The sequence below is a fragment of the Amblyomma mixtum genome, chromosome 2 (genome assembly GCF_055824585.1).
Source record: "Amblyomma mixtum isolate Tamu chromosome 2, ASM5582458v1, whole genome shotgun sequence".
Taxonomy (NCBI): Eukaryota; Metazoa; Arthropoda; class Arachnida; order Ixodida; family Ixodidae; genus Amblyomma; species Amblyomma mixtum.
The window spans coordinates 274,741,253-274,768,758 of record NC_143013.1 but is presented as its reverse complement, the minus strand read 5'-3'; the positions used below and the strand labels follow the sequence as shown (position 1 = coordinate 274,768,758).

Genomic DNA, 27,506 nt, shown 5'->3' with positions numbered 1-27,506 from the left:
CGAAAATACTTCCACACATATATATGCACGTGCACCTTCACTGAGACTTTTCATGGACTGCCCTCAGCAAAAGTGGGCATCCAAAAAGAGAGCTTTTTAAAAGTAAATATGAAGATTAATGAAATGAGGAAAGGTAGAGATGATACACTGAACAAAATGCTAAGAATTAATCACAGTAAATTCTCTTGATGTTCACTTGAGATACCTATGAATGAATGTTTTAACAATGCGAAAGCATGCCAGAAGGGTTTAAGAAATGTAAACGCTTTCAAAATTTTGTTAACAGGCGAGATTTAGATGTCAGTGAGATGAGCTGATCGCTGAAGCAGTATAGAGGCCTGTTCACTAACGATCAAAGACAGCTTGCTCTTAGATTATCATTATTACATTATTATTAGATTATCAGTGCCGCCCGTCCTGTCCTCACCTTTTCTGTGCGCTGTGTCAATGCTAAGTTCTTCATTCAGCACGGCCACAGCACAAAAAACATGAAGGCCTTCGTAAATTTTCAATTTTAATCCAGGCATGAAGGTTGTAGCACTAGCATGTATGCAAACATAAAATATCATCATGAATCAACATAAACTAAGACCCAGTTAGAGAAAAGTTGTAAGTAATAGGCAATTTTTCATGACAAAGTTTTTTTTCCCTCCTACATGCAGATTTGCAATCTCGTACCATTAGCGATTTATATGCAAAAACAAGAGCATAGAATACATCCCTAACTTTGTCACAATGCCACCTGCGGACATAGGATTTGCCACTCCCAGATATTTTTTAATACTGCCACCACCAGCCCTGTTTTTCGAAGACAAGATAGAATGTTTTACAATTTCAGCCTCTTAAATCCAATGAAAAACACTCAAGCTTAATTTAAGGTGTCCATTCAAATCCTTGTCTCCCTGAAAAAGGATCTGCCCCTAGTGAACACATTGTGAATGAAACTCACGGTTTTCCTCCTGGTATAGAGCCAAATCCAGGTCCACGCATCGAGGGATGTGGCTCATAGCCAACCTGCGTCCAGCAAAAATAGAATCCCACCAAATAGTAAGAGGAATTAATAGTGGGAGTAAACTAGAAGAGATGCAGTTATGCTGCACTTTATTCCCTTAAATAAAAATTTCAATATTTTCAATATTAAGTGGAGAAGCTGGTCTGAAACAATTTTTTAAATATATCATAGTCACAACTGTGAAATTTTCAAGGAACGCACGTTTTTGTGTGCCCATCCCAAATATTCTGTGTAATTTATTGTAAACCTAGTGCTTGTACACTTACGTAATATGTTTTCTACCATTTTGCCGAAAGCTTTCAGGAAATTTTTCTACGAGGAACTTGCTAAAATGCATGCCATTGCTTTTTGCAACATTGAAGAATGTAATAAGGGCAAAAAAATCATCCCGCTTATAACTCAACCTCAGTGAAGGCAGAATGATAATTCTGCCCTTATAGCATTCACTTATGTCAAAACCAACCAATGGCATGCATTTCAGTAAGTTCCCTGCAAATAAATTCCTTAACAGCTTTCAGTGAAAAACTGACATTGTATTACATAAGTGCACAAAGACTTGATTTATAAGAAATTAAATGACATATTTAGAATCAGCACACAAAAATATGTGGTCTCTGAAGATTTTGGAATTGTGACTTCATTACAATAAAATGTTTTTTTTTTTTTCTAGACTAGCTTTCCTCCTTAACAGCTAAAACCTGCTTCAAAGTGGCTTTGCATTACCAAGGTTTAGATCTCAGCACACTTCTAAATAAGTATTTGCATCGTAACCAGCTAAATGTCTAGTATTAATCTGCAGCTTTTTCAATGTTGCCTTCGCTCCAAAACTTACGAAACAAGCTGACGACAACAGACCTGGCAAAAAGCCCATGCTACAACAAGAAAAGAATTACAATGCAATGGTACAGAAATCACTGTAACGATGTTGCACAACACTAATTCGTGTTATAGTCAAACCTCAATATAACAAACATAGATATCATGAATGATTGGCAGTATTGAACTCCTTATAAAATTGAAAGAAACACATGCAATTTCTACTTTATATATCGAACACGGCTCACCATGAAACAGATATAAAAAACTTCCCAAAGCCCCACGGTGTCCACTAGCTCAGATGGCAGATCGCAGGCTTCGCAGTACTAGTACACAAGTGACTAGTAGTTGTGTGGTAAGCATTCGCGTTTTTACATCGCACTTATCAATAGTGCCATGAAAGATACAGCGGGTTGACAGCCTGGCAGTCAGCTTGTGTGCACAATGTTCGTACCCATCGACAATGCCCAGGAAGCAAAGACATGTACGATAGCAACCTTGCAGTAACTACCGCGCACTTATGTCGGTTGTCCCGGAGGTGGTGAAAACAGCGATAGCATTCATTCTGACGCACCATTTTTCAAGCGACACAGTTGTGATGTGGGGAAGCCAAAATTGCTGGCACTTGGTCTGCCACCTTTGCGTGGTGGTGGCACTATATATGGGTGGAAGCTAGCCTAACTGGCGCTCAGTTTTTTGCGGCCTCTGGAATGACTGTGAGCACCTTCGAAAATGTCGCGAAAACTTTGGAAAAAGTCTCTCCATTTGTCTAGTCAAGACTGGCCAAGTTGATGTCCCTTCGCTGACTACACTGCGCTGGTCTTGCATGTGTTTTTGGTGAAATTTTATATTACTGTATTTTCCGGTGTATAAGACTCACCCTTGTATAAGACGCATCTGCCATATATGCAAGCTGTCACTGAAAAAGTTTGTATATAAGACGCACCCGTGTATAAGACGTGCCCCAGTTTACCCAGTTAGGCTAGTGAGGCTTAATTAAACATGCTTGCGCAACTATCGCGAAATGCACCGTACCTGTGAGCAGTTCTTAAGCAACGCAAAGTGATCGAAAAAGGCAACACTCACGCCATACCCGTCTACGTTTTACCAAAAAAGAAAGAAAAAACGATACAGCTCCCCATATGTCCATAGCAACATTTTATTTCTACTTGAAACCTTCGAAGTCTCCATCTTCAGATGCGCTATCAAAACGTTTACCCATTTCTGGAAGCAACTCGGCTGAAACATGCACTATGTACACGGAGCAAAAAAAGTTGCAAAGGGTGACTAAAAAAGAACGCCGGCTTCTCTTGACAATGGCGAGAAGCGCGATTGTCACCATCTTTTGGCGCTTCTCATTACTTTTGCTTGGGGCCTCCGAAACAGCCGCGCGCTCGTGATCCCGGAAGTCGTCATCCCCGCCGTTTCATAATAAAGATCACCTAGAATGTCGCGCACGGCGGTCCCGGTATTGAAGAATTAACCGTGTTACAACCGGATTATTGGTAGTGATATTTTTAGGTGAAAAAAGCTTGAGCATGAACCGGAGTAATCGATGAACTCCCAAAAAAAAGATGAAAAATTCGCATATAAGACGCACCCTTGTCTAGGACGCATTAGCAAGATTTTCGAAAAAAAGCCGCGTCTTATACACCGGAAAATACGGTACAAATTTCAGCTACATCGAATTATTTTACGATTTGCCATAAAGAGGTTTGGCTGTACAAATGAAGAGGAGTGCTCTCACCAGTCCCCTCGAGTAAGAGTTGAGCCCTGGTGCCATGCTATTGTGCAGAACACCTTGCGGATAGGCTGCAGCACTGAGATCTGCCGGCATGCCATGGGCACCGGGCGCACCTCCGTGCAGGGGGTATGGGTATGGAGGACCTGCAGAGTGAAGAAGCAACCACATGACTCAACCTGCGCCCAACTGTAATACATCCCGAGAAAATGCACTTTGCTTCATCCATTGCATTGTTTACTGTTCTGAATGTTCAATCACCAGCTCATCAAGAAACATGCATTAATGCGAAATGTGCTAACTTTTATTTTCTACCTTTTGCATAAGATGCCAGCTACTTTAACTGAAAATGAAGCTGTTATGATCTAGAAAAGACCAAAAAAATTAAATACATTGCCATCGATGGCTGTTTTACAGCCAAACTGCAATGATGTTTGAAATGAGTTTTAATGAAGCAGAGGGAAAAAAATCACTGCTTCATTTCTATACCCAATTTTCGCAGCTATAAAGCATCTCCTTCTGAACAAATATCAGTAATACCACAAAGCCATGCGTTCATTTTTTTACTAAGAACAAAAATTGGATGGCTTTGTCTATAATTTAAAGGGAAGCTGAAACGGTTTTTTGATGATTCAAAGATTCGAATGTATGAAGCTTCTAGGTGAAGCGCTTCAAGTACACTTGCACTAGCATCTGAAATGATAAGGTAATCACTGATTAGAGCAGCCATAATGTCCAGGCTTCTCCTCACTGCATCGAAGTGCGGAGAAATTCATCATGACATAATTTTTGCCAAAATTTAAGGTTAAGTGTTGTCAGGTGCCGCCAAACAACGCTTCGTGGACTCAACCTTCGCTGGTGTTTGTTTCCTTCCTTCAAGCAACCATTCCTTTGCTGTAAGCGTAGTGCCGCCGCAAATGATGTCATCATTTGGGCCCCTGCCCGGAGCAGCTATGCACCTTGAAGAATCCTGGATGCCTATGCGGCTTCATTCGGTGATTACGTCACCGTTTCAAATGCTAGCCCAAAAAGATTTTACATTCTTTACCTCCAAGTTTCACACATTCTATCCTTTTAAGCTTGTCGAACTGTAAAACCTCTTCAGTTGCCTTTCAAGTCTGGGCCTCGAAAAGACATGAGCAGGGCAGATCTAGCACAAGCTCCAGAGAGCTAAATAAGACAAATATTGAACAGGCTAAACAACACAAGAGCAGATAAAATTTCTGTGAGGAAATGATTTTAGTAACTGCTTCGAAATCAGTTCAAATGATGAAAATTAGAAGATCACACAAGGCGCAAACACTGAGGATCACACCGACAACCTCTGCCAGTCACATGTGGCACCCAACTGACTGAGCTATTCTGCAGTAGTTCAACTGGTATCGCTCCTGAAGGTATCTGTAAGCAAAGACGCACTACCTTACTTTAAAAGTTTTAGCCTGTACCGCTCTTTACTGGGACTGCATTCAGTACGTGGCAATAACAATGAACGCAGTGATGGCAAGGAGCGGCCAACCTAGTATCAGGTGACACTCGTTCTAAATATCACTACATGTAGTGATATGTGGTCCCTTACAAAAATTTTTTTTAGACAGTCTGTAGATTGTCCATAGAGTTTTGTCTATAAAGTCTATATATTCTTTATAGACAAATCATAGAGAACAGTCTATGAGCAATAAAAATTCTATAGACAGTATACAGACAATCTATAGGTTTATGGCCGTACACCTTTAGTAGACTTTTTTCTATAGGCAGCCTATAGGAGGTATTCACATGACGTCATCCGCAAGGGGCGCTAGCGGCCGGCGCGGCATTCGCCATGTTGGTGGTCGCGCGCGCGGCCGCCGCAGCCAGCCGCAGCGTTTGAATAGCTGGTGATGGGTGAAATGTGAGTGTATTTCGCGTCTTGCCGCCCGTAATTTCTGTCCGACCCGTGCCGCCGCGTGACTGAGTGAATACTTCGTGAACTGTGCGAAGCAGAAAAGAGCGGGCACGCTCAGAAGGTTCTACTTTGTGAAAAGGTCGACCCCCCCGTAGGAATGCGGAGGCACCGGCATGGTGTGCGACGTATACAAGACTGCCGCCGCGCGTTGAATTCACCGGTATCGAGGCCCACCTTGTGCACGGCTTAAGTTTGCTGGCGGGCCAAGGAATTAAAGGATATAAACCTATGAGAGGGTGCAATTACTTGACAAGCGGGTGAGTCTAAGAGCCGTGCTGTGGGTGCCGACGTCCGCGGTGCCGACGGCCGAAGTGCTGTTTTTGAAGAGGTGAGTAATTCGAAAGGTCTGTTCACTTAGCTGTAGCTTAACTTGTCACCTCTACCTGCTGAAAGTGACGTGTTACAACTGAATCTAGCGGAATGGCTGCACACTGCGTTGCTGCGAAAACGGTCTTGTGCATACGAAGCAGCGCTACGTAGCTACAATCAAAACTGCAAAACATTCTCGCTGTGTCTGCCGTTCGTGCTGCGAGCGCATGGCAGTATTTGTTCTGTCGGGTAAATAAGGCAGCTATGACGTTTTGCCTTTCTGCTGAAAGACCGTACGTCTGAGAAGCGTCAGCAGTTCGCGGACTACAGCTAGGCGCTTGAATTATCAATTTCTGCGGTGGCAGTTCTGGAATCTCGGTAATTAATCGTGCTGTTTATCCACGATGTGCCCTGCATGACTAGCTGACAGTTATCAACTGATATTAAAAGCTGCAAGTTGTGTACGTTCTTGCGTGCAGCGCAGCCAGCCAGTTTTGCTGCCGAGTTGAGGCAGCTCGGTTATATCACGGCGCAGAAGAATTCTGCTGCAAACTTCATGCACAATACGCGCTCCACAAAGATAAGTGGTCGCTGACGTATTCAACAACGTACAAATATGTTACGGATCACTAACAGTTCAGGCCGGGTACCTCACGGCGCACCGTGACACTGCGCGAGCTCGCCTGAAACGACCGCAAACATGGCGCGCCTGCCGCGACGACGCTCGCGCCGTCTGGTAGCGCGGCCTCATTGAATACCTCCTATAGACTATGAATGGACAAAAAGAAATATCTATAGGAAGGCAATAGAGTTTATAGACTGTCTATAGACCATTTTTATAAGGGGTGGCAGTAAAGAACTGTGAACAACCTTACTTTGGAAATAATAGGCAACATTGCTCCTTACTATCATTTCATACACGCATTATGACCTTGCAATCAGCAGGTGGCACAGAGCGAGGCATCTTGCTTGCTTTGCAGCTCCAGCGAGTGCACATTTAGCTCAGCGCAGCACATGCTCTGGCCTGGCCGGTACAGCAGCAAAGTAGAACGGTTAAGCATACCAAGGGCAGCAGCCTTGGCTCCCTTGTGGGACGAAGAGGGGGCAGCACCAGTGGGCGTGGCTGCCTTGGGGGTAGGCGTACCACCACCCTTGTCACCGCCCCCATCCTTGTGCTTGGAGGAGGATGGTGTGCTCGAGTTGGAGGAGACGCTCGAATGGGGAGACCCGTGGGGCTCCTTCTTGAGGCCCTTGTCTGTGCCATTTTCTCTTGGCGACAGTGCCCCATTGGGTGCGCCCACAGAGTCCTGCATGCCATTCCAACATCAGACAGTGCTCGATAATCTTTATTTCAAAGAAAGACAACTTGAAATGTCCCCGCATTTCGATAAAGGCAAAATAAAACGGCTCTCTTGTGCTGTGCAATGGCACTGCACAATAAAGAATCCCAGGAAGTCTAGATTAATTTGTAGCCCTTTACTATTGGGACTTCTTATTGCTTCTGTGCAGCATTTGGGCATTAAACTACACACTACAGAACAAAATGTGCATCAGCACAACATATTGCTGTCTTCCTAGATTCTGCAAGAAACAGGTAGGTATTCAAGTCATAGCAGTTTCCGTCAGGCTGACGATGACACTTTAGAACTGGGTGAAAAGTTGGAAGCTACCCAGCAGTTTTAAGTAAATCGTAAATTATGGGGTTTAACGTCCTGAAGCAACATATGGGTTATGAGGGAAGCTGCAGTAAGGGGCTCCAGATTTATTTAGACCACCTATGGTTTTCCAACAAGTGCTGACATCGCACAGCGCACAGGCGCCTTTTGATTTCACCTCCATTGAAACATGGTCGCCGCAAGCAGAACTGAACCCGACTACTCTGACTAAAGAGCCATTGCGGCAAGTCCAGCCTTAAACTTATGCGATTCCTAGTTGGGCCCCTTCTGATAACGCAAAATTATCGTTCCGGTTTGCTGTCTGGCAATGCTCCAACAGCTTTTCTGTGGTTGAATTGCGCTTGTTTTCCTCGCCATGCATGATGTGCCATCTCTCTAACCACACACTGCCCAAATTTCATTCAAAGACTTGGACACATAAAGAAACACCAAAAATAAACATTCCATGAGTTATTCCTGCACAGTTGTATTTTAGCACAGTTGTATTTTACCATCGGGCCCAAAATTGGCGAAATAGTTTTGGATCGGAACGGCCGCAAAGTGGGTAAAAGTTTCGCACCTAAAAGTGTTAAAGGTGCACTGAACAGGAATCTGAACTCGTCTTTTGCCGCGGGAACTCAATCTACACGTTCTGAGCATTCTTAGAAACTTCAATTTATTGACCTGTGTGCCGATTTCCCTAATTAAATCGAATTAATGTCCGGCCCCGCCTTTTTTTTTTAATTCTCCCTAGTACGGTGGGCGGAGTCGACCAACGCGCGGAGTGCTTTTCACCCAGTCCCGTGGCGGCTTGCCGCTCTGCCATCGACGGAGTAATACGTAGTAATCCGCAGAAACAAATAGACCGCGCGTATTTTTATTTCTACGGGCTTATTTTGCGGCTATATTATCTGCGAATGAAATTATTTATTCACGGAAACCTAAAAAACAACATAAAGCGAAAGCAAAGCCTCCACGGAGCTGGCTGAAAGGCATTCCACGCGTTGGTCGACTCCGCCCACCGTACGAGGGAGAATTCAAAAATAAAGGCGGGAGCCCGACGTTAATTCAATTTAATAAAAGAAATCAGCCACACAGGGCAATAAGTCGAAGTTTCTAAGAATGCTCGGAACGTGTAGATCGAGTTCCCGCTGTAAAAAGACGAGTTCAGATTCCTCTTCAGTGCACCTTTAAGGTTGATGATGCCACTTCACCCACTTTGGACACTGTACTAAATAGTTTTTCACCTTCCTGTACCTGCATCAGCCTTCATTTTTTTAAGAAACATTCTATCCCTACAGATGACCAGCAAAGCCAAATGTGAATCTTTGATCATTTCAAAACACAAGGGATGCACTATGGCTGGCATGCTATTCTTAGAAGCACATACAACATGATAATGCAGGAACCTAACAAACCTCAGTTTGTTACCAGGCACACAAAATTGGGGCCTTCTCTTGGCATCTCAATTTATTTAATTTCAATGCAGCAATTAGTTAAATACTTCTTAAATGTAGGCATCTCACATGTTCTACTTCTTTATCAATGCATTCCTCTCTCCTTGGGTTCCCAACCAATTCCACCAATGCAGTTGTCAGCAGTCTTAACCGGAGAGTTACAGGGTGAGCAGTGGATTTTCCTATTTTCTACAAACACACACTATTGATCAAGAGCTGCTACAATTACTTTCACTCAAACACTTTCATAGAAATAAAGAAAACTGAGCAGTTAGCATGACTGGTAAAACTAAATAGGATTTCATTGCACACACACACCCACTCAGGGGTGGATTAATGGTGATGGCGGTGGGGGTGGTCACCCCCCTCCCTAAGTGGGAAATTTTACATAGGAAAACCTTGGCGAGCGCCATTTTTCACCACAAAAGTTGAAAAAATACATGGCTCAGATAGGACCACCCTCGCCTGCCACCCCTTTTAAGAGTGATCCTTAAATCCGCCCCTGCGCCCACAGTACATAACTGATGCTCAAGTACAAATTCCTACTCCTGGTACAAAGAATGCGAGCTTCTGAAGCTTTCCCAATTAACAACTGCAGGAGCTTTTTGTAAGCATGTATGCTCCATGAGCAAGACACTTGAAATATTTCACCCAGTAAGCAAAAGTATTCACCTCGTTGGCAACGTCAACCACCAGCTCTTGGTCACTCTTCTCCCCATCACTATCCTGAAAGAAAAAAAATTGATAAAAAATCAGCACCGTCACCGAGCATTCTGCAAGAAGAAGCAGAGTGTAGCTTCACATTTCAATAGCTCTGCACATCAGCCTGCACGCAGCTGTAAGGTACTGTGTGCATGTGGCAGTTCTGTGGTTCCGCCCACAGCTCAAAATGCTGCTCTTATGTACATGATAATGCCAAGCTCAGCTGCTACAGGAATGTGCTTAATGCTGCCAGATCCTGACCACGTTGACAATAATTAGCAGCAACGACGACTGCGCCTATCCTTTCACCTATGAGCCATGTCCACAGTGTATGTTACTGACACCCTTCATCACCCTGTTCATCACCCTTCGCCTACTTCTCGCCACATCTACGTTGCCTCACTTATTTTTCGGGAGCTGTAGCTTCCAGATGCTGCGAAAGAAGGTGCGCGACTTTCTCGGAATGGTGCTCTACTCTCGAGGAACACAAATTCGCAACTCAGAAGCTGATCAACTGAAAGCAGGCCGATTTTTCAGCACCCATCCATGAAAAGCGAAGACAGTCACTGAGAGTCATTTGTACAAACGACAGCACATTCTCTTCGGGAAGAGAATCTGCTCTGCAGAGTTGTATCACAATTTGCACCCCTAGTTCTCAACAAGTAACAGCTTGCCTATATCAAATAATTTTAGTGCAAAAACACTACTTCATGAGGTCTAATCGGCTCACTGAGTTTGTGTGAAGCTTGACCTTGATGTTTACCTCGGCCAAACAATAAATAAATCCAATTAATATTGCCACGACTGGCATTCGAACCCATGGCGGCACAAACATCAGCTTTACTGGCCACTGCATGAGAGCACTATGCTACAGCCACAGCCGATCGCGCCTCATGTTACATTGCAACACACTCTCGTGCTGTGCATTGCATACTGTCATCTTCATAAACTAATACTATTACTGAATTAATATACACACTCCCGTGCTGTGAACCGCACATTGTCGTCTTTATCTACTAATAATACTATCGAACTAATATTGTCGCTGAATGTGCCGGCGACCCAGCAAAGCAAAACCATGAGATAACTAGGCTAACCACATGCTTTTGCACATCTACTTGGTTTAAATATGCTAAAACCCTACCACTTTTTTTTTTTAACCATTCATAAGTGGACAGTTTGTCGACATTATTTGTGAGACCTATCTTCACGATGTGCATATCGTTCATGAAAAACACAAAGATTGCGTCCTCTGAAAAATTAAGTCATTTAGAGTATCCGAAACCTGCTGTATCTAAGCGTCTCCATGCATAGCCTCACTCCAAACACCGTAGTTTGCCCTCTAGTGGCATCGGTAGATGGGATACTGATGCGACACCGGAGAAGCGCTACTGTGTGATTTGGCCGTAACCACCCTTGAGCAATACTGCAGCCCAGTGGAAGTATACGCGTACCTTGTCCTCTTTCTTGCGCTTTTTCAGGTCATGGTCAATGTCTGGAGAGCGGCCTCGAAACTTTTCCCTCTCTCCTGGTGAAATGGAATTCCTCTGAAAAGGAAGCAAATTGGAACATGTGACCTGAACTGACAAATAAAAATATAAGCTTTGCGTATAAAGCACACTGCACATAATAACAACAAGCACTTCAAAGGTAAAGGCTAATGCTTATTTAATTGTACAAACGATAGTCCACTCATACCCTGGTTCTTCTGCTACAAATTCGGTCTTTCTACTTATTTGCTTGAAATCTTATTTGCTTACATTAGCCAAACTCGAACAGAAACATGCAAGGTAATGTAGGTGAATGTTTCAACACTTCCAGTAAGTGGCCATGTGACTTCACATCCTTGAATACTTGCACGATTCTAATCGATTCATCAAAGTCACTGACACAGGCAGGTAGCCAGGATGTTTTTCCCAGAGGCACACAAGGTAACGTCTTGTATCAATGGGGGAGGAAGGATATGTGCCAGCACTTACATTTAGAAGCATGTCAAATAAAGTTGGTTCCATCCAACAAACACCTTTATAAGGACTACATGAAAGCCACCGAAAGCTGAGGTACACATGAAACTTGGGTGCCAAAAATAACTATGCAACACAAGGAAAATAACGGCCTTAATGAAGTGATTTGATCTTGCTACCCAAAACAAAGAGGTATTTGCCCTGGTATTTTAAGGGACAAAATATTCTGTCAGTTTTTAATGCCCAAGCCTGCCAATATGTTCCAGAAGAAGGAAAGCCTTCAGAAATGTTGGTCCTTCCAGTGGGAGAAGATAAAACCCATTCAGAGAGAAAACCATACAGGTGCTTTGTCTACCACATCATGACAGCTTCACAGCCTGCTGCATTGTTTTCAACCCCAATATTTCTGCTGACTCATGGGCATGTCAGCACCAGTTCAATAGAACTGAAGACATGCTGCTGTAAGCACCTGCAGACTCCTTCCCTATGTGGGCACTGGGGAGCCCTTCTTTTCCCAGCTCCTATCTCCTGTTTTGTAAAAGAAACCAGAAAAACAGAAAAGCGTAGGGGGGAGGGAGGGGGGGGGGCTCTACTACTTTCTCACTCGCAAAACATGCACATAAGACCTCGTTTAGGGGCTCGAAAATGAAAAAAAAAAAATCAGTAAAGAGAAACACCAACGCCAGAATCCGGTTCCCCCTCTCCGCGGCTATAAGCCACCCTCCAACTAAAGCGTACCGCCCCGGGGAACGGTGGGTGGCGTTCAGACGGGAAATGTGAGGAGGCCACGCGGGTTTCTCAGCAGCCACATAAAGAAGTGCCTTCGCAGTTACACCCCCCTCGGAATTCCTTCCCATGAAACCGCGACTCGTTACGCGCCGCTCTTCCCGGAGTGCGCGCGGGAGAAAAACAGACGTCGCCCCGCGCCTGAAACGGGGAACGTCCTCCGCTACGCTCCTTTGTTGCGAAGAAACTGCCCTGCTGGCTCAGAGGGAAAAGAAAGGGGGGGGGGGGGGGGGGGGGCGGACGAACGTACGCAGAAGCTCGCGTCATCCGGGGCGCCTGGCCTCCTCCCCTTCTTTTGAGCAGGACCCCGCGAGACGCAAAGCAATAAAGTGGGCGCCGGTACTACCCCCCGCGCGGCGGACGCCAACCGACACTCGTACGGCACCGCAAATTGCCGGCCGCCGCGGCGTGCTGCTCCCTTTCTCCAGCTTTGGGTATTTTTTCGCTGAAAGCCTACAATGGGAAGCGGGTGTGGGGGGAGAACCCTAGCAGGCGCGGGGAGGGGGGGGGGGGGGGGCTCGTCCCGGCGAGGAGCAATCCGTCAGCAACAAAGGCGCCTGACAATCGACCAGCGCTACAGACTGTACAGACGCCCTCCCCCCTCCCCAACCTTCCGGGACGGGTGGCGCGGCGCGGTCGGGGTGGGGGGGAGACGCGAGTGAGTGGGGTATATGCCGGTCAACGAGCACTTGTAGCGGCGCTGGGAGCACGCGTCGCGAAACATGCATCGACCCCCTCTTTGAGCTGCTGGCACACACGATCGAGGGACGCCCACCGGCGGGGCACGACAACGCGGAGAGCACAGGGGCCATGGGGGGGTCAAAGGGGACCGCAGGGAGCCCTTCTTCAACGCGACGCGGAAAAGCGGACGTCTGCGCGCCGTCCTCGGCACGCACGCTAACAAAAAGAGAGAGAGAGCACGAACAAAACACTCGCTGCGTCCTCCCGCGACACCAGCCAACAGCACGTCTGCAGAGAGACTTCGCCTTTCGGGCTGTTTCTTCAGGTCTGCCAAACACACAAGGGCGCCTTCGGCAACAAGACTTGCCCCTCAAATCCGACGATTTAGTCCAGCAAAAGTACTGTGAGCATGTCACGTCGGATACGCACACGGGCACGCACAAGGCGCGCTGTAACGTTTGAACGGGACACTTACATGCCGCTCTTCGCTGCTGTGAACTGCATCGGTCACCAGGGCAGCCAGGTACAAGCGTTCAACGATTCACGACAAAAAAAAAAAAAAAAGCGAGGAATGGGAGATGGGACAGGAAGGAAAGGAAAACGGCAAATAAGAACCGTTGCATCGAAACACTGCAACACAAGCACTCGAGCGTAAAAACTCGGCGAGTATAAGAAAAACGCGAACAGAGATTGCCGCATCGATTTCATGGAGCAGGCTCGTGAAATCGATTGGCACATGCTCTGCGGTGAACGTTCTCCAAGTACACGAGGATCGTGTAATGGTCATGTCACCGAGTGCTTCGATGATCCCCGTCATCGCTCTCAGACAATGCGGGTTCGAGAGCGCATGTATTATATTCTTCGTGGTTCAGTAAGGACGGGACTTGCTTTTCACGAACCCAAGTCTGCAAGCACCGATGGGTAGAGGGATGTAACAGGGTCCACAAGACACAGACCGGACAAGAACGTCCAGGAAATTGTAACTAGCTAGAGGTTTCCTTTGCAGCTGGATATTCGCCTCACGCGAATTGTACGAACGACAATCGTTGCTATCACGAACCTCTCATCGATGATGATCCAACTGATGAAGTCCTTCCAGCTAATAACAACTGCACAAACCCTGTTGAGTGCCACGAAGGTTTCTTTTTTTGTTGTTGTTAATCTAATGATGGAGGTCATGCACACGTGGATCCACAGTAAACCAGATACTGTGCTGTTCTCAAATAACGTTGGCTGACACCGAACCTGGATCACAAACATGACCTGGTCAGGAAGACGTCCATGAAATCCAGCGCTCTCCTCGGTCCCACTACCACCTTTTTCACAAGGCCGCTCTGCGCATGCGCGCCTTTTCTCCAGCTCCACTGATTGTATATAGTTTCAGCTCCACTGGTTGAAAATGAAACCGCCTGCTGCTACTGCGGATGTGCACTTCATGTTAGTGACAAACGCATGCGACATTTCTTTTTTTTTTTGGCAGGTCACAACAATGTCACCACCCGTTCCAAAGGGTTGCCACATGGACATCATCACCAACATGGCACACATGCTTAGCTGGCTCCTCGTGGAACTAGTAAATCGCGCCTGTCTCTCCCACGGGCCTTCGGTCTTAATCAGTGGCATACGCAATTTCGCCACTCCCTAGAGGGCGTCACGTCTTGTGAAAAAGGCAGGGTAGCGAAGACAAGTGCCGGAGTGACGTGTGACGACACAAAAAATCCTACTGGAACGCACCGGAAGCGGACCGCTTGTCGTCCGAGGCAGCGGCTGCGGCGGCAGCCGCCGCTGCCGCGGCCGCAGCGGCTCGGTGGTCTTTGAGGGCAGCGGCCGCGGCCGCCAGGTGCGTGGGCGGCGGAGGCGCGGCCAGCGACGACAACGCCAGCAGTCCCGCCGCCGTGCTCGGGGGAAGGCCCCCGCCCGGGGGCTGCAGGCCGGCCAGGGCCGCGTGGGACATCATCGGCAACGGGGGCGCGGGCATCTGCTGCGCCTGCATCTGGTGCTGCGCATCCATCGACAAAGCAGGACGGATATGATCACACGTCTCCTTTCACTACGCATTCGTCACTTTCAGTCAACCAAGGACGTTCAATCAATCAATCCTCGCGACCGGGAAGATCGGTTGCGTGTCCAGCCCGCATTCTCTCTACCCGTTCGATGCATAGGAGCGACGCAGCACCACCCATAGACTCGCAATGTGTCGAGGCTAAAAAAGAAATAGGCGCCTCTGCCTGCGCCTATTGAGGGGCTTTACCTGCACCCCCTGACGTACGACAGGCTTAACATAATTATTACAGAAAAAAAAAACCAACCTAGGTGAGATCCTCGATGGAATGTTTGAATGCGTTAGCAACCAAAAGAGGTCAACACACTCAGTTTATTGCATCCGAGGTTACCATACGACAGTTCGTTATATCTAAGGTGACACGCCATGCGTGAGGACGTTCGGCATTTCCGCTCGCACAGACCCTTCTAAGGCTAATAAAGGCTGTACAAATGAATGGAAAGATAACGAAAGCTCCCCGCAGGCCGGGGAGCCTACCCTAATCGCCCCTGGGTAAAGATAGGATGGGTAAGGGAAGGGCGCAGTGGCCTTAGTAGCAGATGCGAGAAAAACTGCTTAGGTAGACCCTCTTCACCGTCAAGAATGAGAAACGTCACTCCTTAGCAAGATGCCGATAATGCAACAGATGAGGGGAAAAAAATGGCCTGGCTTAGCTTATGGTTAAGCCTAGGATGCGAAGCATACCGCCAGCGGAGGCTGCGCGTCCGCAAGCGAGCGCACGAGTTGAGCCCCAGCTTTCACAGCTGTTGTGATGTCATATCACGTGGTGCGCCGATGTAGGTCAAGTGGTAGCTACGCGGCCGCGCGCGGCGCAGCAAGGAAGAGCTCGGTTGTGCGGCTAGTATGCTTCGCATAAAAAAGCGTCGGCTTTCGCTGAAATAGCGCCACGTACCCCGATGATGGCGTTGAGTTCGGTCATGGTGACCTGCTTGGCCCGTTCCACAGCTGCCGCCACTTGCTGCTGGTGCTGCGTTGTAAAGAAAAACCACGCATGGACCGTCAACGCTACGAAGGGTCAAGATGGAGTGAAACCGGAATTGCTATTCTTCCGCGCAAGTGTTAACGATTATGCAAACACCATAAACCAAACAGGCAACGCACCTCTTGGGAAAGGAAAGGCAGGATCTGAGCGATGATAGCGTTCAACCTCTTGGCGATCTCCGTCTGCAAAAACGAAAAGTTGTGGTCACTTCTAGCCCGTCCCTGAATGGAGCACAAACAGAAGCCACAAGATTCATGCGAGGAGCCCATATCGCGAGTCTCGTTGTATTCTCTCTCGAACACTGAGCGCCAATGCGACAGATGGCGGGAACGCTCAGGACATGCACCACCGTGGACTCCGAGATTCGTTACGGCATACAGCGGAGCTAGCCACGATGTTCAAGGCGAAGCGCTCGTCATGCGCATGCCATGCGGACGAACGACATCGGCATAGTGTCATATGCATGGCGTCGGCACAGACTCACCTGTTTGTGCATCTCCACGTTGAGACCGTAGGACATTTCGTAGTACTGCAAGGCAAAACACGCTGTCATCAGCGACGCACACACTACAAGCAGTGCGGCATAGCGCGGAGCCCGTTGCCGCAAGGCTTAGCCCCGCATCGCTCACCATGACGTAGTGCCTCTGCATCTCGGTCTTCTCGCTGGCCAGCTTCTCGCACTCTAGCTTGAGGCTGTGGTACTGGGCCTGCAGGAAGCCGAACTCCTCCTTGATGCGGTCGCAGGACTCGGTCACTGTGAACTTGAACGGCTGGCCCGCCTGGGGCGGGGGACCCTGGGTAGAAAAGAGCAACACAATTTTTGAAAGACAGTTGAGGCATTCCCAAAATCTCTGCCCCGCGTTTTTTAGTCTTGCTTTAATTAAGTGCAGTGTTTGATTGTACGCTTGCCAGAAATTAGCTGGTCGGCTATACAGTGTTTGAGCATCCGCCTCGCATGCGGGAGGTGCGGGGTTCGATCCCCAGCGCCACCGGGTACCCACCGGTGATGAGTACAAGCTTCCCCTGGCACGGTGCTCGGCTGAACCAGGTTGAAAGGCCTAGAAAATGGGTCTTTGTACCAACCTTAAGCGAACGAGACTACCTTGTGCCAAGGAGCTCTTTGGCCGCTTGGTATGCTGCCCAAGTCCCGGAGTAGATTTCGATCAATCAACATACGGCACGCTTACTCCCGGGATGCATGAATGTTGAGAATGACCACTTCTACCCCAGGGCTTGGGCAGAATACCCTGCCCCTGTAAAGGAGTGCGCTAGATGTGAGCTTACACACTTTTTACTCCCATATGGGCTAATTCGCGTTTAGAGTGTAGACAGCCCCACAGGTCCGAAGGCAGAGGATTTTGTCCCCGATTTCGGTGTTTAACTTCTAAAGTGCTTTGATCTCCCTTATTCTGGGCAAACCCATAAAACATGTGAGGAACAGTCTCACTGTAAAATTTATACGTTGGGCGCTGGCTCTGCGGAGAGTCATACATTGTGAAGCGTTTGAGTAGTGTATGTGTGTGAGGGAAAATTGCTCACAGTAAGAATGCCATGGCCCGGTAGGGCGCAGTCGGGGTATGTGGAAACAGGGTATGGTTTGCAGCACATTATCAAACGGTGGTCGACGTCGGCCACCGAATGCAGTCTTGACATCTTCCCGCTAGTTTTTATGGCTGATGGCTCGTTAAACATCGAACGCGGGCCGAGCAGAAGCCATTATCGGTGAGGGGCCTCCGCTTCACAGTGAACCATTAGCCAAACGGGCATCAACAATGCACTGCGCCTGAACTTTTTCCTCTTTCTTTTTAGCATCTATTTTTGTAGCTTCCGCATCGATCGATAGCATCAAGCATCTGCTGCTCTAACGGCTTCAGAATCAGCTTATTCTGCGTGAATGCATACACATACACAACAGAGGAGGAGGTTCCAAAGACAAGGACCGTACAAAGGACCTCATTTTGGATTTAGCCCAGAGGTGTTAAAATATAAACAAGAGCGAAAAAGATAGTAACTTAAAAGCCTAAAAAATCCCAAGAAGAAGCATACTATGAACGAAACACTCTTTTGACGAGTGTAATGGGCGTAGAGGAATGCTGTTAAACGAAAAATTGATCACTATGCACATTTGAAGGGAGTGCTCCGTATCCTATTATCAATGAGAACAGTTACTATGCGTGATTGAACGCCGTCATCATTATTGAGTGGAATTATCAATGTCAGCGTTGGCTACTCTAAAAAATACGCTACATTATTATTCCTGACAGGCATCAATCCATATATTCGTTCAAGCCTTTCAATAATCGTGCGTCGTGCTCTGAAGGGCGGAAAAGTGAGTAGGCTGAAAGGAAGGATGCCAGCCTCGCGAATGCCAGCAAAAACATTTTTTTTACGACTTCCCAGTGTCGCTATGCAGCTTTCGTGAGGCGTCACCATCCTGAAGGACCGCGGACGTGCCAGTCAGTCACTCGGGCCCACTAACTGTATAGTGTCGTGCGTATGTTTTCCGTGCACAGTTAGCGTACTTAGGGTTGCTTACACGTCTGGCCTTTATTATACTGCACTATAAAAAGACAAGGAAATAATAAAAAAGGGATGAGCACACAGCTGCGGTTAACAGGGCCAATCAGGGTCTGCTTGGTGAGGTGAGTGCAATTTCCCCACTGAATACTCAAGCCCAAAACTAAATACTTCACGCAATCTACCCACGCAATCTACCTACCGAGAAGACTATGTGCAACAATGCGCACACTGTGGCAGAGAGACAGACCTATACCACATGGTATGGGCCTGCCAAAACAGAAATATGAAGGATAAAGAAAAACAGACGATTGAGCGGTGGGTGGAAATGCTGTGCACCTCAGACCCGAAAGTTCAGCAGGAGGCGACCAAAAGGGCATACAGCGGCTCTCGGAATCGGGGGTCGACTACCAATTTTAGTTTCAATTAAAATGTTCTCATCGTCAGCAGAATACGCTGCAGTGCTTATCAGTACTGTCGACTTCGTCGACCAGACGGTAAAGAAAAAAATCGGCAGACACTTAAGTATGCTTACTTGTGGGCATGCAGGAGCATTACTGTCCGTAGGTGCATTGACACCCACACACACACACACCAACCATACACACGCGCGCTTATGATACCACCCGTAACGCTGTAGGACGAACGGTTGCATCACAACTTTGGTACGAAAGCTGTCGGATCGGCCAGTGGCGAGTACATACAGACAAACTGACTCTGATGCGGTGGTGTTCGGCTAGCTGTGTGCGGCGTATAAGGCCGCTTGATAACGTCACCCATTTCTTCATGTTATCGCTGGGATTTTCGGTACAATCTATGGACACACACACACACAGACGGCGGCTTTTCTCGTAATGGGACTAGTAATGCTTTCGCCTTAAAAACACTATAACTGCGCACATCGAGCGAGGAAAGAGGAAAACGACGCGCGGAGGCGCTTAATTGGCCTGGCAGCGCGCCTAACGAGTGTAACTTGCCGAACTGGTAGGAGGCGTGTAATTTCATTCCCACGATGACCGAAGGGAAAGAGGCCGCGCGCAAAAAGGCAATTATCGAATCTAACAGCGCATGTAATGGACGGGAAGACAAGCAGCGGCCGTGGACGGATCGCCGGTTCCAGGGTACCGATTATGGAGGTCAGAAAAGTCAACTACCAAGCACGAGCGGTGGGAGGGTGCATTCCGTGAAACCAGAGGGCTCTCAAGCTGCTTCAGAAAAGGAGTCCGCGTCAACAGTGATGAAACGTGCCCAACCGGTAAGCCCAGCTTTAAAAGAACCTTGACACCCTCTCTACCAGCAACCAGCCGTGCCAGTTTCCCTAACTGACACTGGATTCGCTTAAAGAGACTACGCCGAGTATCATGCAAGTCCCAACACCAGGTAATAGGGAGTTTTAGAATACGGGGAACCCTATCGGTTACGGAGATAGGTTAACAGCGGGGCGGCAGCACGCATTCACAGTGCAATAACGGCCCTAGGGTTACCGTCTTGCGCATGCGCACTGGAGTCCAGCTATTTCCCCTATGAATCTAATCGATAGGGTTACCCTACTCTAAAACTCCCAAATGGCTTGGTGCGCCCAGTCACTGATATTCCGGGGTGCTTCTTTCTGCGTAAATGAAGCCACACCAGGCGGCATAGACACGAACCCGGAAGACCCGAGTACGTCACACGCCGACACCTTCAAGGTCGACCTCATCCCAACTACGCGATTAGGGAAGTTTGGCGGTACAGTGTTGAAACGATACCTATAAGTCCGAGTTCCAACCTTCCAAGGCAGGAGGTCACCCCGCTCATTCCCTGCCCAGGGAACTAAAAAAAAAAAAAGCCTCACAGCCACCCCCGTTCAGAGCAGCATGGGTTCGGAGTCCATGGGCACTGCGCAAAATGAGCAACGCGCACGTGCGCTGTTACACGGACACGGCCCGCCAGAGTTGACACACGCGTCGGGAGACCGCGTTCTCCGCGGGCCGATTGAGGCGTCGCCCGGTCGAAGCAGCGACGCCGACGCCACCTCGCTCAGCCAGCGACGACGAGCCATCAGCGTGTCGACCTCGAAAGGCGCGCTACATCATCGCGGCGGCACACGTCAGCCGCCGGGCGTAGAGAGAAGAGAGAGAGAGAGAGAGAGAGAGAATAGGAGACAGCAGCTCGCAAACGAGGCGAGAGGAGAAAAAGCGGTCGAGAGCAGTCGAGAGGATACGCGGCCGCCGACTCGAAGCCAGCCGCGCTTCGGTGGAGACGTGTGCATGTATAAGCGCCGCGAACAAGAACGGGATTCGAAGGAGGAGGGGGGCGGGGCAGCAGTGAGGGAGAGCGGGCGCTGGGTAAAGAGACGCACTCACAAAGCGGCCTGAGCGAGCGCGTTAGATCGCGCTGTTGGCGAGCTCGCCTCTCTTCAGGCAGACACAGCAGCCGTTTTGACTTTTGAGCTTCGGGGCATCTTTCGCTCCGCGCAAACGCTAACGGGCTGAAAGAGAGAGACAGACAGCACGAAAGCGTTGCGCACCCACTCGTGCGCAGCGCGAGACGTTGTAGCTCGGCCGTGATTGCTGTCAGAAATAAGAGTTCCACCCGCCCCCTACTGTTCCTGACACGAACTACAACCAGCGAGCGCTTGGCGTAGCACGTTGACGACCGCCGCTGCTTCGGCCACGTCTGGTAGCGACGAGCTGCGTTAAATATCTTCCTTGATAACCGCCGTGTTGGGGCACGCTTCAAAGAGACAAGAACAGACACATCCATCCAGCCAGCCACGAACCGGTGGAAAATGACTCGCACGTGAGAAGTCGACACGGACGGCCGGGAGCTCCAGTGATTGCCGCGGGCCGTTCGATCGGGGCTTTTGACTGCGACGTTTAGCAGCGGCCCAAGAGCGCCGCGAGCTATCACAATTTCCTGCTCACCGGTCCAAATGAACGCCATCTTCGTGGCTCGAGTACGTGCCCTGCACAGCTAACAGCGCGAAAGGATAGCGTGCCGACTGTGGCCGACGCATCGCTCAAAAATTAAATCGGATCACGATCTAAACACCAGTTTTTATCGGTTGCACAATTTTACAGCTGCTTTAATTCACCCTCGCGTTAAAGAAAAAAAAAAGAAACTGGAAAAGGGAGGAAAGCGCACGTTCCTTTGTTCTTTCGCTCAGTTTAATAGACGATTCGCGATCTTTCTTTTTTCTTTTCTTTTTATTTGAGCAGCCCGAAACACTTTCTGAACATAGTAAGGAAACCCTTCCAACCATCACATCCCATGACGACTAGCAATCTTAATCCGAAAACTGTTTTCCACACCCCGAGATTCTCCGAATACCCCCTCTCCTCGCTATGACGTCATTTCGACGGCTATCGCGTCACGGCAGAGAGGCCGCAGAACTGCCAGCCGGATGGATTCGTTTCAGCGCCACGAAAGGCAGCTAGGAGCAGGCAGAAAGAAAGGAGGCCGAGCAGGCCCGATGAGTCGTGCGCCTCAATGCCGGGAGTAATCCGATTACACGCCAGGGGCCAGGGGGGGGGGGGGGGGGAAGAAATACACAAAGAGCGCAGACGCACTGGCAAAACGTTGCGAGTACGCTGTAGCGTTGGTGACGATGCGTAGCCCCTCCATCGCAACACGATTGACGAGAGAGAGAGAGAAGGGCTCGGAAAACGCCGAGGGGCAATTTTCGACCGCTGATTCCAATTTATAGACGTTCCCACGACACTTTGAGTAGCTGGCCTTTGGGCTGTAGGAGGGCACGCTTAAGAAGCTCAGAACTTCTTTTGCACTTTCGTGTCTCCCACATTATAATGCCGAAAAATTGTTCCTGCAGGTGACTTTCAGAATAGGGTCGCGGGTTCCACACCGGCTGCGTGGCCGCGTTTCGGTAACAAACGACATATTTCTGTGCGCGTTGACAAAAAAAAAAAAAAAAAAAAACTCCGCGAGATGGAAATTATTCAGGAGCCGACAAAGATCCCTCGGGCGGCACTCGGCGACTTAAAGGTCTCTTTCACAGGCGACACTCTCGCATCTTTTAACGAAAACGAGACAGCAAACGACTTCATCTCTCCCAAGTTTACCTGTGAATGTGCGTATTGCCTCACCGCTCGCAAAACGACCAATGCGTGTTTCCAGATTACCTTGAATAGCCGCAGCAACAACAACAACAAAAAAAGAGTAAACAAAGGGTTTTCAATTCGCCGAATTTCAACCGGCATGTTGCAATGAAACCTCCTAACTTTCAACTTCTGTTCGAGGCTGTCGTTATACTGCATAACGGCAGCCCCGAAAGTACAGAATGCTACAACGGAGCAGTGAGAGGCACATCTATGCTAAAACGCTCTAATGGCAGGCCAACAGATGGACGGTGCGATGGACTGCAAACTTTTGCAACAGACTGCACATGCTCCACTCTTGAATCTACGTCTTGTTAGCGTATGGGAACTTTTCTCGATTAGGGTGATCAGCGTATCGATTAGACGGATTTCAATGCGCCCCCTTTAAAGAGCAAGACTCCTTCGCAATGTTATTCTCAGTAAAAACTGATTCCCTGGCTCTCTCTGCGTACGGTAACGTCTGTCCGGCAGCAAAATACGCATTTTTGGCTGGGAATATATATATATATACGCTTCGTTAAAGGAAACATTTATTCGACTCAACGTTTCGATCGGAAGACCGATCTTCTTTTATATTCCCCGCCACTAGATTCAAACTCCGCCGTTTTGAAGTGAATGCTGGTTTGGCATAGCCTTTGGAATACGCGTCGAAAATTCGGTGTAGACACACGCAGTTCATACTTGTGAAACCGGCCGCTGATGGCGACACTTTTATTTCTTCAAGGGAACGCCACACTATCATCATCACCAGTTTTCGGTGGTACGGTCGCTCTGTCGTTAGAATGATGCGGTCTATCGATGTAGGCCAACTCCAATTTGCCCTCAGAGTCCCTTTCTCGGTTATTTTTATTTACCACTTTTTTAGGAGAAGGGGGGCTGCTAGCCTCCTCACAAATTATTTATAAACTTCCAAAGACTTTTAGGATGCGGCGAACATGACTCGCTGCAATGTTCACCTAACGGCACGGTATTCCGTTGCAGACGACTGAGCCACCACTAAACGCGCCGAGGCGAAACCGCGCGCGCTGCCCGAAAGGAGACGAGCCATGAGAAAAAGCGCGAGGGAGAAAGAGAAGTGCGGCGCGCAGCCGACCAGCGCGAACTGTTCCGGGCTTCGATCCGCACCTGTTGCAGCACCGAGCAGAGGACACGGCGCCGCCGCCGCAGCGACGCGGCGGGCGACAAATATGGGCCGCGACAATGCTCCTGTCACTTGCTCCCGAACGCGATTCATTGTGATGCGGGGACGTTGCTCCTCCGAGACGAGCGGTAAAAGCGCCGAACATTGCCGTTTCTTTCTTTCTCTCTTTCTTTCTTTCTTTCTTTCTTTCTTTCTTTCTTTCTTTCTTTCTTTCTTTCTTTTATTTGAAAGACTGCGATTTTTCAAGACAGGTCGCTTTCTGCGGCGGGAAATCTCCGAGGAGGACAAGTTGAAAAACACACTCTATATAGAAAGGAATAAAAAGGTAGTAAGATGTCCTCTTTTATAAGAGGGTGTGCGTAGAGGACAGCTTATACCTCTTTTACTCCCATATGGGCGTATAATGAATGGTCTTAAGAGTGCAATACCAGCACCGAACGGTTTAGTAAGGAGAACTCACACGAAGTGCCGTGTCTTCCGTCGGTATACGGCAAGCAGGAATGAAGCCGAGCAAGCCTTCCTCTTTCCCCGCGATGTGTGATGGTGGACACTACGTGCGTTTTTACACGCGAGTTAGGGTGACCTTGCTCAGTCCAGGCGCCTAACTGAACCCGCTCGTGTCGGGCACATGTTAACGAGGTTACTTAGATACGACTTAAGAACAGAGCGACAAACTCCCCTAAAAACCAAATGCACCCACGTACTGTTTGCGTCTGCCCTGGTCGCTGGCACCCGATAGGAGTAGGAATACCCGGGTTCGAACCCAACCGCTGCTTTACTGCATTTCGATGGAAGCGAAACGAAAATGGCGCCCGTGTGCTGTGCGATGTCAGTGCGCCTTAAAGATTCCCAGGTGGTTGAAATTATTCCGTAGCCCTCCATTACGACACCTCTCTCTCTCTCTCTGTTCTTTCATTCCCACCTTCCTCCCTTCCCACGGCACTGTCGAGGTGTCCACCTGCAGAAGTGAGAAAGTTACCGCCCCATTTCCTGTCCTCGAAACCACTCATTTGGCGAGAGGGGCATATCCTTTGGGGGGGGGGGGGAGGGGGGGGGGGATTCGCCGCTTCGTTCTTGAGCAGCATCCGATTGTGCCTGACGTCTACAGCGTCCCACACCTGCAGTTCTGAAAAGCACAAGGCGAGCAGGAGGTGTCGGGCAAGCACGCAATGCGGACAGTGCAGTGGCAGAGGCCTTTGTCTAAACTTACCCCCCACTCACCCCAGGCCATCTCTCAAAGTCACGGTGGTACAAAAACTATTTTGAAGAGTATTTCTGGCCACTCGGGCGCCAACATTAGCGAGAGCACAGACCGCGGAGCACGCTGAAACCCGCTATTTTAGGCGGCCCCCCTTCCCGCAGCTGCACTCATGATGGAAAGGGCGCAGACGGCTCGTACGGCGTTGTGATCACGACAACATCTTTCTTCGTCACTCAGCGATGGCGTTTATGTACCGATCACCGAGGGAATGCAAGCGGGCCCGATCGTAACTCATCCGCCGCGGCGTGCTGCCTTTGTAAACACATGCCGTGCGGCCTGAAGGGCACACCGACTACAGTAAGGCTCAACGTGGCCTGGGAACGGAAGCATCCGCTAAGCGCTCATCAGCGAACGTGGACCGGTATACGGTTTTTCCCGCCTGATTTGTGAAGAGCCCGCGCATAGTCAAGTCGGGCGTTGCTCAATTTACGATGCCGTTCTCGCGCTATGAACGGACAACCGGATTGGGCTCTGCACGACCGGCAGGTGGCGTTCGCTGCCTCGGAGGCCACACATGTGCAGTGTGTGGTAGATCTGTGGAAACAATTGAACACCTCATAATCAAATGTGATGGTATCCCTCCGGATGTCGATGCAGGCAGTCACTCTTTCTGAGGCCCTAGGGTTTAAAGATAACAATTGTCATGTAAATAAATCTGCATTGGAAGTTAGCAAAAAGCGATTGGAGGATTGGTGGCTGAAAAGCAGAGATGTGGCATAAGGTTAGAATTGTAGGAAACCGTAGGTAAAGATGATGGCGATTCTTAATGAGAATTGCCAACACAGTAAACAAAAAAAAAATAAAAAAGAAAGAAAAGCTGAGCATGGTGGCAATTGCCACCACCCCGTTTCAAAGGGGGCGCTCCTATCCATCCATCCATCCATCCATCCAGCCTCAAGTACCAGCGGCGTAACCAGATATTTTGTTCGGGGGGGGGGGGGGGGGGGGGGGGCGCAAGAATAATAGCTGCATTGTAATTGACAATGCCATTGTGTATTACATAACGCAACGCACTGTCTCGACAAGTGAAATATGTATTTTTTTTAATAAAAGAATGTATTCGTGTGTCTTAAAAATCGTGGCAGACATAACCGATAGCAATGCTTCCACGTTTTTTTGCATATTTAATAAATATCACACTAAGTCTAGAACTATATCAGTCCGAAACCAGCGAAGCAGTGCATACCGCGTATATGAAAAACGTAAAGGCCATGAAATGAGCAAGTAGAGGACAAATATTTTAATGAATCTTAGTGGTTCAAGAACCTTTACATTTTTGTACGTATGTAACGGCCAGGGAAACATCTCAGTGACGCTGTTCTTCGTTGCGCAGCAGCAGCTGTCACTGGTGATGTATTGCGAGTAATTACACCGAAATTTTAGTGGAAACTGCGAGCATATGTATAAACGAGGAGTTCTGCAAAATACAGATTAGAAGTGCGAAGATAAAATGGAGTATTAGAAATGCGAAGATACAACTTGATAGAGGACAAAAAAGTGTCACTGGAAACAGTCACTGTATGTATACACAAAACCTCGCAACATGATATCTTTATATACACGTATGTCTCCATTAAATCTACGTGTTTAAGCAAAAGTAATAAACATCTTGCGCAATCACAGATGGTAAACTTTACACAAGGAAAGACAGACGATCCTGGCAAGAACAAAACTATGATGCAGAAGTCGCGATATGTACTTGGGCCATGCTGCGGTCGGTGACAGTTCGAAAAAATCTCGGGGGGGGGGGTGAATAAGCCCCCCCCCCCCCCCCCCCCACGCAAGCAGATGCGTCGAGGAACGCTTGGCTTTTGACCAGAGATTCCAGCATTTAACCAGAGAGGAAGGATAACGGTCCTGCGTGCATGTGGGAAAAAAGCACGGGTTGCAGATCTGATAATCTCACAATGCATTAGTTGCTGAACGCTGTCGTGGCGGTCTCAGCGCGTAACACCGGCGTCAAATGAAAAGTGAACAGGATATAACTGAATACCGGAAACCTGCCCTTCGCCAGTGCGCACGCGCTGATTGGTCACGATGAGGATCTGGCGCCCTCCAAGGCGATCTGCGCATGCGCACTAATGACGCGCGAGCTCCCGGTACTCAGGTAACGGCAACACGGTATGCTAACGGTGTCTATTACCTGCTGGAGAAGAAATAAAGCCACCAAACTCTGGTCGCGTGTTTTGTAGAGGTGTTCGCCTACGACCGCTAAGTAATTCAACTGAATTTCTCCTCACATTGTTTCGGTTTCAACCGCCGTACGATGACTGCGAAGCCAAAGTCGCGTGAGGCATGAAAAACTGCGATATTATCACTGCTGCATCGTTATTTGTGATTCCTCCTTCTTATGAGGCTGGTTTTAACGCTATAGTGAACTG

The 27,506-nt window shown here is 48.5% G+C and overlaps 1 protein-coding gene across 2 annotated transcripts in view; it reads right to left on the bottom strand.

Annotated features, from left to right (window-relative positions):
* Positions 1-27,506, bottom strand: part of LOC149364056 (transducin-like enhancer protein 1) — a 41,972-nt gene that overhangs the window by 11,737 nt on the left and 2,729 nt on the right. Inside the window, exons 2-12 of one of the 2 annotated variants that reach the window (XM_089574046.1) lie at positions 16,739-16,903; positions 16,594-16,638; positions 16,229-16,291; positions 16,020-16,094; positions 14,800-15,064; positions 13,541-13,563; positions 11,089-11,181; positions 9,605-9,658; positions 6,884-7,127; positions 3,576-3,715; positions 950-1,014 (exon numbers count right to left, since the gene is read on the bottom strand). In XM_089574046.1, the coding sequence (XP_089430172.1) occupies positions 950-1,014; positions 3,576-3,715; positions 6,884-7,127; positions 9,605-9,658; positions 11,089-11,181; positions 13,541-13,563; positions 14,800-15,064; positions 16,020-16,094; positions 16,229-16,291; positions 16,594-16,638; positions 16,739-16,903 (1,232 nt within the window). The remainder of the gene's footprint in view (positions 1-949; positions 1,015-3,575; positions 3,716-6,883; positions 7,128-9,604; positions 9,659-11,088; positions 11,182-13,540; positions 13,564-14,799; positions 15,065-16,019; positions 16,095-16,228; positions 16,292-16,593; positions 16,639-16,738; positions 16,904-27,506) is intronic. The other variant, XM_089574047.1, reaches the window with a different exon arrangement.